Below are 12,602 nucleotides of genomic sequence, written 5' to 3' on the forward strand. Positions count from 1 at the left end.
ATAGCTGGACCAACCAGTCTTAAAGCCATTAAAACCACCAGAAGAAACAAATATTAAAAAAACGAAATATACAATTTTTAGTCTGTTTCGTTTCACTTACAAATTAACAAGTGCCAACCCAAAAATGTTTTCGTAACCGAACGGTTATGTAGAAGGATTAGGGAAGGAATACCTACGTAGAAATAGTCTTAACCGGCGACCGAAGACCCGATAAAAACCAAATACGAGTCCTAGGCAATCGGATGTTTGGCGGAGAAATATTTAGTTAGTGGTCACCACCGCATATAATAATATTGACGCTTTAAGAAATATTAAATATTCCTTACGTCCTCAAAGCGCCACCAGCCTTGGCATCCAAGATATGACCCTTCTACCTGAATTTACACTGACTCACCCTTCAAACTGCAAACCACCAATACTAAGTATGCCGGGTAGTAAAATATCTGAGGATTCCTTGGTACCTACCCAGATTTGCACGCTCTAGCAATTGAGATGGTAATTGAAACGCTAAGTTCATAGAACATTAACACCAAGAATAATTATATCGAGTTAATAAAACAACATTTTTCTATTTATATTTATTTCTTTTTTAAAGAACCTTATCTGTTATTTATAACATATCACATATCTTTCTTAACTTAGGTGAAACTTACGCTATGAATAAACTTAGTACGAAAATTAATTCCATAAAATTATGGGAAACTAAATTACAAAATGAGGGTACAAGAAGTGTTTGTGTTGCAAAAAATATTATTAAGAAGGGGGTGGCCCGTTGATGGTCCAAAACCTGAGCATCATCGGTCTTTTGCAGTCGGGGCCTGAACGTTGAGGTCCTTCGACATTTTTTGACTCATAATTGGTATATACAATTTTATGTGAGCACCTTAAATAAATTAATAACTATTTGCTATCTGACTAACTGATGAGGATCACGGACGAGCCAATGTGCATGTGTCGCCAACCGAGATCTGACCTTTCGTCTCGGAGCCTAAAATAACACTGTCCATACTAAGTATAAATCGGGTGAATACGAAGGCTCGGCTGGGCCGGCGGGCCCGTCGGGCGGCGTCAGTGCTTGGGCAGCACCCAGGCGGGCAGCCGGTGGCGCGAGTCGGCGCGCCAGTCGCCGGCGCCGCCCAGCAGGTGGCCGCGCCCGTCGTGCGTGGCGAGCGACAGGCGGGACAGCTTGTTGGCCAGGCGGCGCTGGGGGGAGTCCGGCCGTGACAGCGGGGGCAGCGAGATGCTGCCCGAGTCTGCGGACACGCGACCGAACCGGTAAGCATCCATTGACAGCCGAAGGACCTCTAGATCTGGAGCTTATTCCACTGCGCTGATGAATTGGTGAATCTCCCCTTTGATGAATGGGCAATGGATAGACGAACACATGTGTAAGAATTACATTGTATTTTTAGTTTATAGAACAACCTTTTTTTTAATTTCTGAAAAAAAATAAGGTCATTATCATTTCATAATTCCTCGGATGAGGTGCTAAATAGCAATATTTTTTCGGAAAATTTAAAAATATTTAAATATAACGATTTTTTTTTGTCCTATGTTTTTAGTCAATGGACCTAAACGAGATCTATTGATTAAGGTCACTAGCATTTCGCATTTCCTCAGATGAACCATGAGGTACTAAATTTGAACAGGTCCTGTAGGGATGCATACGCCTACGTCGTGTTTGAGATACTTTGAAGTCTCAATAATTAGCGATGTGAATTTCCCAAAAAGAGCTCAAACCTCTAAAGATTTACTTGTATGGGAGAATTTGTATGGGAGAAAGAATAGCAATATTAGGAAACCCATAAAAGCAGGCAAGAAAGATCCACCAAATTTTATCATGGAACAAAAATGTTAATATGGCAAAAAATATTCTTTTTTTGCAATTGAAATCTCTTTTTATGTCTTGAGATGGTCCAATAAAAACAAACAAACTACATATTTATAATATACAATATGTCGGCGGAAAACGACGTATTTAAGAAAAAATGTGCCGGAAATGATTATTTTAATGATTGAAGAGTGTTTGATTAATTATTAAATTCGGATATATTTTAGCGCCCATAAATAGGTGTTACATTGAGTGAATAGTTTCCCCCCCCCCCATTTTCGAGTATCGAGAGGCTGGTCCGAGCCGTGAATCTGCAATGCTGACGTCATATTTTTTAAGAACAAGCTGGGACAAGCTGCTCCGTCATATATAAAATGTATGACACTGCGAAAGCCATAAGTACTTGTGTCGTGTTAAACACTAACTATCCGTCCCGGCTACACGCAGGTACAATAAGGTATATATAACATTTAGATCAAAGAACAAATATTAATTTTCTCTACTTTAACAGGCATGTATTATTCTGTAAAACTTTCTCTTGGATCACTCTGTTTATTGATGGAAACCGCATTAAAATCCGTTGTATCTTACCCGAATGATAGTCATAGTTCGCGTGATCACTCGGCGTCTCCTGCCCGAGCCTCTTCCTGTATTCGCCAGCGAAGTGTTCGATTAAGGTGTCCATCATTATCGCTTGTTTTGAAAAAACCTAAGGACATCATCTTAATGTATTCGCCAACATATTAACACACAGAGCTCTTAACCAGTAATGGACGGTTATATTCAAGTTGAAATAAGTAAATAACATACTTTAAAATGCTAAACTCTCGTGTCAATTTTGTACAATTAAGATTTTATCAAGAAAATTGAGATACAATTTTACTTGCTTTGAATTTTGTCGCTTAAAGCTGGAATCGTGTTATTTAAGATTTTATGTTTTTCTTCACTTAAGTATGTCATCAAAGTTAGCCGGTTCTGCAGACTGACAAATGGACCATCTGCTGGTAAGTGTGGTAAGTCCCTTGTGCCTGTAGTTACACTGGCTCACTCACCCTCCAAACCGGAACACAACAATACTAACTATTGCTGCTTGGCGGTAGAATATATGATGAGTGGGTGTTACCTACCCAGGTGGACTTGCATAAAACCCTATCCCATAGCTGGACTAAGATCTTTTCTCCTTGTATGTAGAATGATCATAACTCTATTGGAGTCATTAGCCAAGGCGATGTTGATCATTAATCTAAGGTACAAAGAAATTTGGCCTTAGCCTCCTCTCCCTTTGAGGAGAAGGTTCACCACGCTGCTCCAATGCGGGTTGGTGGAATACACACGTGGCCGAATTTCGTTGAAATTAGACACATGTAAGTTTCCTCACGATGTTTTCCTTCACCGCCGAGCACGAGATGAATTATAAACACAAATTCAGCACATGAAACTCAGTGGTGCTTGTCTGGGTTTGAACCCGAAATCATCAGTTAAGATGCACGCATTCTAACCAGTGGACCATTTCGGTTCTATCCCATTGCTGGGCAAAAAATTCCTCTCTTATTAAGGAGAAGGCTGGGAATCTCAATAAAATTGGCTCACAGTTTACCCTCAACCAAACACTACTGGTATTATTCGAGAGTCGTATAGTGATACTGTAAACAGACTACAATAAATAAGGAAAATATTATTTACCTGTAGTATTTTCGAAACACGTAGTCCATTTTCAACTACCATGAACTGCAAGAAGAGACACGGCAAGCAGTCCTCGTTGTCTTCAGACGGTAGACCAATATCCCACGATAGTTCCTCGTACAATAATCCAAGGAGCACAGTCTGTAAGGTTACATACCGTAACGTGGCAACTATTAACATATATTTATGTTGCCATAGTGGCTAAATATATATACAGACATTTTATTGACAATATCAGGATTATCCAAGATACGTGGGCGTATATTCAAACGATTTCATATATTAACGATCCACAAATTTAGTAAGTTTTTAATTAAACAAAACAATTACAAAGATATATTCACAATAGTCATCAATATCGATTCGTTAATAAATCATATGCACAGACACACATAAATCACTGAATAAAGATAATGTTTGAAATTAGCGATTCGACGCATACGTGGTGCGCGGGAAATCTTGAATGTAACTGTCGATCCAAGATGGCGGCCGCTCTACCATCGACGCGACGCTTCACTAGAGCGCCGTTCAACTCCCGTTGACACTCTTTTCCAACCAGTATGAATAAACAAGATGGCGCCCCAGGCGCCGTCATATAAATAAAAATAGTTGCCGCCTGCGGCTTCGCTCGTGCTTTAGGTGTTGGTCATCAGGGTTAGGCATAAAAAGGCTATGTTTGTACTTGGCGTTCAAGCTTGTTTAAATGGCCGTGAAATGCCAAGAGACAAACAAACAGACAGACAAAGTTACTTTAACATTTATTATATAAGTAAAAATTTGTAAATTTTTTTAGGTGAAATCTTTCAAAGTGAATTAAAACTGAACCACTTCCTCTTATACTACGAACTTGAAATGTTGATGTTTGTTTAACGATGTTTTACGGTAAACATGACCTTATTCTGCAAATTAGCTCCAGAGGAAGGAACTCTTCAACGGTCTACACTCTACAGCAAAGACACGAAATTTTGTATATTAATATTTTTTGTTACTAATAATTTATTACCAAATAAAAATCTGGTAAGTAGACCAAATACTAATAAAATTCATAGGAATAATGTTAAATGTTCACTTACACTTTCGGTATCATCTATAACGTAAACGCCATTGGAATTAATAGCGACTAGTACTGGAATGTCTTCGTGGGTCAGCAAGCTGGTCAGACTTCGGACCGGCTGCTCGATCTGTCCTTGGAAGAATGCCGCACTGTAAATAATAATTTAAATTATAAAATATTTTTAGTATTTTATTATCAGAAATGAAAAAGAAAACGAAGGGGGTATTAAAGTGGGACTCTGACATAATATAATCGAAGCGTCAGGCTATTGTCGTCCCCACTCCTGAGAATAACTGATTCTCGAAAGTCAACTTTCCTTCTAGACTTAGCTTTATATTAAGAAACAATGAGAGTCGAGGCAGGCGGCCGTACCCGTAGGTGGGCAGCGCGCGCACGTGCGCCAGGTACTTGTGGCGCAGCTTGCGCGGCGGCGCGGCGGGCGGGCGCTGCGCGTGCTCCAGCAGGCGCGCCTCGGGGCTGCCCTTGCGGCCCGCCGCCAGCGCGCGCGCCCAGCGCCCCGAGCGCGCGTGCCGCGGCAGGTACAGCTCCTGCTGCTCCCTGCCGGCAGACACCCGCGCTCAGTTCCAGGAGTCTTACCGTCGTTTATATAAAAATCGAATTCATATCGAAAAGCGAAAAGCATTGCAAACTGAATGGGTGTTGCCTGGGTGGGGTGATAGATTTAACAGAAATTTCCTGTCAAAAACGTACCTAAAATACTTGGCAGTGTGTCGATGGGGATCGTAGGGGCCGAGCTGTATCCTGGCCTGCAATCCCCCCAGCATGACGGCTTGTGAGCTCTCCAGTGGGTACCGGCCTGTGACCACGTTGTGCCGAGCCTCCTCGTATAGCAACTCTTGGATACGAGAATCTCTGGGAAGTAATATTTTATAAGAGAATACGTCTTCGGTATCAATAAGCATCATATAGGTCCAATTTTATTTCTGGTCCATAAACTTACTGCGTTCGATTTGTTCATTCATTATTTGGAAAGTTTTGATGATCGAATATTTATTGATTAGATTGATAGCTCGAATACTTTCCTCTTCGACCACAAGTAGCATACTTCGTATTGTTTTGTTCCTGTTTGAAGGCTGAGTGCGCTAGTATAACTACAGATACACAGGACATAACATCTTAGCTCCCAAGGTACTAACCTTGGCTAGCGCATTGGCGATGTAAACAATGGTTAATATATCTAACAGCACTAATGTCTATGGGCGGTGGTGACCACTTACCATCAGGTTTTGCCAGTCCACCTGCCTATTACATAAAACAAACCTTAATTATGATGACAAAATCGTTTCGTCGTTTAATTAAGGCATAAAATTCTTTACTAATGCTCCATCATTCGAGAACTTTCCTATTCAATATATTTTGACAATGTTCTATCCCGTTCACATAGCTCGAGTTATGTAATGCTTACTTTATTCCCTCTTCTAAGTGCCTCGGAAAGAACGCGTTCCTCTGAAGTCGTAATACGGGATGGTCCTTCGATCGCCGGGATTCTGACCCATGACCATAACGTTGAAGCAGTTTTTGCCAGCTCGACCAGATTCGCCACGGGCAATGGTGCGGTTTCAATTGAATTTCTAAAATTAATATTTAATTCTAGTTGACTTTAAATGGAAATAGTTTTAATGGCATATACGATATATTGTGTTTTATAGCATCTCACAAGATAGGATAAAAGTACCTACAATTATAGTCATGCATTTTAATTTATTATTTAATGATTACATACATATTAACCGAAGATTGTGAAATGGAACATCTCATGTGTATATTTCTTCTTGGCGGCGGAGGAAAATATCGTGAGAAAACCTCCACATATGGGATGAAATTCTGCTACTTGTGTATCCATCAACTCGCATTTGACCAGCGAAGCGGAATTAACTTTAAATCTTCTCCTCAAGATATACTCTTAAAGATAGCTAAAGAACTTTAACCATTCATATGTTAAGTTAAGGATTAGCAACGTACCAAGTAAGGGGCTGCACATCCACAATGAAAAAACACTCGTCGCTAAACTCCTGGAACTCGGAGTACTTAGCCCCAATTCCTCAGTACACATCACTGCATTCAGAAACCTAGCTGCTGTCACGCATGCGGGTACCTCCTCAGAACTCATCTCCACCATGATAGCGGTACGTGACATCAGATAGATGCAGGTCACGGGATTGGAAGTGCTGCTGGAAGATGAGGCTGTGCTGCCAGATGATCCTAGACGTAAAATACTTTCACTGAACTCAATATTCCTTGCGATTAAGATCGGCAATAATTCCTTACAATCTGGGAGCCAAGTCTACTAACTCATCGTTCAATCATCGTCATCAATCGTTACCAATTCTATTCCGATCTAAATTCGACGTCGATCTAACCGCAACTGGATAGTTGTGTTAATAGAATTGGGAAACGACTAACCGACAACGATTTCGATTCGATTGTGATAAAGCGGCAATTTGTTAGTAGAATCCGCGCCCTGTAAATCTAGCTCATATAAAGAATATCATCAACACCATAAACAATGAAATTATTGGATATAATTGGCTCTAAATATTTTTGGGGTGATTCGTTAAAAAAGTTCAGTTGGTTCAATACATTATGACAGAAAGAATTTAGTATTTAACCAAACACCCGCTAAAGAACACATTTACTTAGTTGTAGGGCTTTTCCTGCTTAAAAAAAAACATATAAGTAAGGCCTAAAGTTATCGAATACTCAAACGAGGCTTCTAACCTGGCAAAGGAGGTGAAATAGCACTGGAGGAACTACCCCCACTCGTGATTGGTTCCGTAGTGCTAAACGATCCCGCCGCAATGCTGCTAGATCCTGTCTGATTGGAGCAACTGCTGAGGTTTGAACCTGCACACACCGTTCATTTGCTTTTCCAATGTCGAGTTCACGAGTTTTATGTCAATTAAGTAGAAATATTATGAGAAATGTTTAAGGATTTTATAAAATCGTAATTGAAAACATAATAATTACAATGAATTTTTTTCACTGGCAATACTGGAGTCTGGCATAGATTCTTGAAAATTCAGTGTAAACGCTTATAGTATCTTATTCATAGCAACTTTAATACAAACATAGTAGACATATATCTTATCTAAATAAATTAAACATGCCTATTAGAGCTCAAGCAATATCGTTCAAATTAAGAAGCGAAACAAGTACGTGCATGTGATACTCTCCATTAATCGTGAATATGCATTCTCTAAAAAAGTATCTTAATAATAAAAATGTTTTATTGCGAAATCAAAAAGCGAAAAGTTAAATAAGTTTTAACATATTCCATTAATTGTTAAGTCATACGGTGATCTGATAAGCGCTATAAACGCTACTTATACGCTTATGCTTACAACTGCTTACACTAAAAAGTATCTTATCCATAAAAATACTTTATTGTGTTTCCGAGCGTTGATAATACGTCCTAGTTAATCACTGCTAGATATTAAATTAAATATTAAGCAATGACAGCAGTAAGATACTTATGTTACCTAAATTATCTTACACGGTACATCCAAAAAACTATTTTTAATTGAATGTTATTTTTTTAATTCTATCTATTTGAATACTATAACAAATACAATTAACGCTGCTTTTTTAAACATGGATGTTTCATAATGATAAAATTATATTAACATTATTTTCGAGTGAAACCAAAGAGTCCATTAACGACCATGTTTATCTTATTAGGGTTCCGTACCCAAAGGGTAAAAACGTTACTAAGACTTGCTGACGCTGACGCTGTCTGTCCGTCTGTCTGTCTGTCTGTCACCATGTTGTATATCAAGAACCGCGATAGCTAGACAGTTGAAATTTTCACAAATTATTTATATATGTTGCCGCTATAACAACAACATAAAATAAATATTGTATGGGATACAATAAACGCGGTTTTTGCCGTTTTTGGTAGATAATAGTACGGAAACCTTAGTGCGCGAGTCCGACTTATACTTTGCCGGTTTTTTATGACGCTATAGGAAAGTAAAATGTTGTCTTGTTATTAAAATATTCTTACCCATAACACTTTTTTCAAGCGAGTCTGATGAATTGCTCTCCTTTGAGTCCGGTAGTGGTTTGTGAGGGTCATGCTTATCCCATTCATTGTGGCGTCCTAAAGGGCTGTACGATAAGTGCGGTAATCGTTGCGACACCGAATACAAGTGAGCGTTAACTTCGGCTTGAAGTTTTTGACTTTGTACGCTGTAATATTCCTCGCGTGATCTGAATTCACTGTAATAATAATTGATAATTAGCCGAAAGCAGTGTTATATTTATAAAATGACTAGCTATACAGAATATACTGTCTTACAGCTAAAGTGACAAATTTTCGAAGAATTAGTTTTGTCTATTTTATGATTGTAATAAACATGACGTTTTTTATTCGAGATACGTATATTATGACACATTTATAAATCTGCCTTTGACTAAGAAGTTCAAATTTGAAAGATTAAAATTATTACATGGATATTAATTATATATCACATTTAAGTATAGAAATTAAGATACATATTATACTTGCTTTCTTTACTAATGTATTTTAGTTTGATATATATAAAACTTTTTATGGAATAAAGATGAGCTTACTTATATTGATATTCTGCTTGAATAGGATATCCACGCCTTGAATAGTCCACAGGAATTATGGTAATATAGTTCCCACTGTTTTGCACATTTGAATTTTCTCCGTAGGCTCCCATTTCAGAATGATCCATGAAATGTAAATGTTAATAATATTTAGAGCTTACACATTTTTAAGACCTTTTGTCGGTACCACATCAATGTATGTATTACAATTCTGAATTCTCAAATATCGATCGGCTTTCGCGCCGTTTTCAGTGTTGCTGTATGTATAAAATACTGGAAAATAGTTTTAAAATAAAATCTCTTAATTTTAATATTGTACCTATGTGTAAAACCATCATCAATCCTTTTGACTACATAATGTCAATAATTATTGTATTTTTTTAAATAATTATTTTAAACCATAATATTGTTAGGGCATTTAACTACACAGATTATTAATACATATTTTATAATTTTGGGATTGTTGATAATTTCAACGTCAACATACACCAGTACACGCATAACTGTCAAAATAAAAAATACTGAGCTGAATCTGAAAGTATTATTTTCAGAAAATTAAAGTGTAATTTGTATGGTATATTTCTACTTACATTACTTACACGTCATAAACAACGAATTCCTTCAGAAATACCAGCTCGGATTCCAAATTCACATAGAATTTGAGATTTAGAGAAATATAATTAGTAAATAATATGTCTGCAAAATATAATTTAACCAGTGCTAATTAGATTTTCGATTTCCATTTACAATATCAACTAGTTAAAACAAAGCTATCATTTATAGATAATTGTAATCACTTATCCATATGGAGTCAAAACTAAAAGAGTATCGTGCCATTCGGAGAAGAAAAGAATTAATTGATAGCGCAAAAGAAAAACTAGAAAATTCCAAAAGAAAGATCGTAAACTTTCTCATTCCTGAAACATTTAGAAATATGGATAAAAATGACCAACGAAACGAGGAAGAGGTTTTATTAGTATGTTCACTTTTAATCTATCATTAGTAAATTAATTTTGATCTACCATTTTCATTGATATGACTAATCAATTTTTTTAACAATTACAGTTAGAAAATGAACACCAAGAACCCGTTTCACAAAGCCTTATAATGGAGGAGTCGGTGGATGCATCAGAACTAAGTGAAAATGGATCAATTATAGATGAAAAACAGGAATCATGGAAATATTTTACAGTAAAATGGTCTATTTATGGGTTAATCTGGGTCACCCTGTACATATTCTTTCTAACACTGCAATTTGGTGCAGTATTCTTTGTTATATCTATTTTAATTGGTATATGTCTCAATACTAGGACGAGGCCTAAAAAGAAAGGTGAAGTTTCAGCTTACAGTGTGTTCAACGAGAACTGTGTAAGTATAGATGGTACTTTGAAAGCAGAACAGTTTGAAAAGGAAATAATGTATGGGGCTGGTGGAATGAGAGGATTTTAATTAAAAGACAACATTGTGATGTTATTTACTTATGGCCTTAGTTAACAATGTTTAGCAAGTTCTTGGCTAAACTCTGATTTCTCACTTATGCATCATTCATCATTTGATAATCAAAAGAAGTTTGGGATAGATACCAATCTCTAAATATTCAATCCCTTTAAACTACATTTATAGTTATAGATAAATTAATGATTATATTCTGGCTTAAGCCATATAAAACTAGATAGAAGACTAAAAGTCCTTGAATAATTATAATATATTTCTCTAAAAGATGTGACAAAAATTAAATTAAACCTATATTTGCTATTATTATACTAGTGGACATTCCACTTATTAAAGTTTATCATATAAATATTAAGTGTGTTTTATTTAATATTATGAATGTAGACAGGCAAATGAGGCTTTTTTTTGTGATAAAGGTAGGTGGACAAGAAAATAGGCTGATAGTTGATGGTCACCACTGTCCATAGACAAAATGTTAAAATGGTTCTGTGTAAAATATTAATCATTCCATACATTGCTAATTTAACGCCAACCTTAGGAACTGAGATGTTATGTCCCTTTGCCTGTGGTTATACTGGCTTACTAACCCTTCAGACTGGAACAGAGCAATACTAAGTATCACTGTTCGCTGATGATATATGATGAGTGTGTAGTTACCCAGATAGGTTTGCACAAAGCCCTACCTGCTACTGATAAAAAGACCTCTATGTTTCTTATTCATATGTAAATTAACTTATTGTATTATATAACTTAATTTTTTTTATAATAAGCATATGTTATTGTTTAAAATGGATTTATTACTGGATGGATGTAATATGTGTTATTAAATGTGATAATTATTTATTGTAACAAATAATTTATAGTAAGGTAAAAATTTTCATTATTTAAATCTTAAATAAATATCCTACTATTAGGGTATTTATATAAATCCTATGGTTTAAAAATCTAATTTTTATTTTATGTTGTGTGTATATACATATGGGCGTAAACGCATGTGCGTAGATAACTATCCCTTTTTAGAGAAGATAATAAATTTAAAATTATTATCTTAAAATAATAAGATTTTTTTATTTATTATTAATATAAATAAAAAAATAAAATGTTATGTACACACCAACTTTTTTTTATCTCTTGTTTCTTTCCTCTACCTTAAGGCTGCCTGGAAGAGATCTCTGTTTTATTTGTTTTTTAGCGATAAGGTTGCCTCTTATGCATCTTACTTGAATGTGACTTGTGTTTATTGGTGTAGAATAAAGAAAATTTTAATTTGAAAAAAATCTATTCATTATTAATGTATGAAAATTTCATCAGTAGGTTTTATTAAAAAATTGATTTACTTAAAAAAAAAATCAAGTCGTATTTGTTTTAGTTACCTTTAAAAAAAATAAAACTACAGAGCAGGTATACATTTTTTATTAAACAATTGGAAAGGGATATTTCACAAAAACTAATAAAGTTGGTATTCTAAGAACCCATTTTTATTTTCAACATTATACAATTGAAATATAAATCTATCACATATGGCAACATAACATTATTAAATATAGCAACACATTTAGGACGACGCTACTTTTCTTTCTGAAACATTAAAAAATCACAATCATAAATTATCCACCTACCAGTAGTATACTTCCGGCATATGTTCCAAATGCTATTACAATATTTCAATGAAAATTTTGTTCATTGGTAACTGTTTAATAAGTAATTTAAATCATTAAGCACTAAATAATGAAATATAAATATTTAATGACGTTTTAAGGAAATGACAGATTATATAGGAATTGCAATCACCTTTGTCATTCATGTAACAATTAAAAATGCAATGAATTATATTTAATAACAATATAAATTTTAAAGAATGCAGTTAATGTTAGAAAAGATATAACAGATAATAATTAAAAACACCATATATAAACAGTGATACATAGACGCTATCCCAGAAATTTCTAAGTAAAGTTATGCATTAGTCTTAAAAACAAAGCAAAGTAT

The 12,602-nt window shown here is 35.6% G+C and overlaps 2 protein-coding genes across 2 annotated transcripts; one reads left to right on the top strand and one right to left on the bottom strand.

Moving 5' to 3' along the window:
* Positions 1-643: 643 nt before the first annotated feature.
* LOC113399425 (putative FERM domain-containing protein FRMD8P1) lies at positions 644-9,399 on the bottom strand. The gene is made up of 11 exons (XM_026638562.2): positions 9,162-9,399; positions 8,593-8,807; positions 7,308-7,433; positions 6,552-6,791; positions 5,995-6,160; positions 5,280-5,441; positions 4,941-5,126; positions 4,588-4,717; positions 3,515-3,655; positions 2,423-2,540; positions 644-1,253 (listed from the first exon to the last, which is right to left on the bottom strand). The coding sequence occupies exons 1-11, from the start codon at positions 9,287-9,289 to the stop codon at positions 1,069-1,071; spliced, it is 1,797 nt and encodes a 598-aa protein (XP_026494347.2). The 5' UTR covers positions 9,290-9,399; the 3' UTR covers positions 644-1,068.
* Positions 9,400-9,669: 270 nt separating this feature from the next.
* LOC113399463 (SAYSvFN domain-containing protein 1) lies at positions 9,670-10,621 on the top strand. The gene is made up of 2 exons (XM_026638607.2): positions 9,670-10,137; positions 10,227-10,621. The coding sequence occupies exons 1-2, from the start codon at positions 9,967-9,969 to the stop codon at positions 10,608-10,610; spliced, it is 555 nt and encodes a 184-aa protein (XP_026494392.2). The 5' UTR covers positions 9,670-9,966; the 3' UTR covers positions 10,611-10,621.
* The last annotated feature ends 1,981 nt before the right edge of the window (positions 10,622-12,602 follow it).

This window comes from Vanessa tameamea, chromosome 19 (assembly GCF_037043105.1).
Source record: "Vanessa tameamea isolate UH-Manoa-2023 chromosome 19, ilVanTame1 primary haplotype, whole genome shotgun sequence".
NCBI lineage: Eukaryota > Metazoa > Arthropoda > Insecta > Lepidoptera > Nymphalidae > Vanessa > Vanessa tameamea.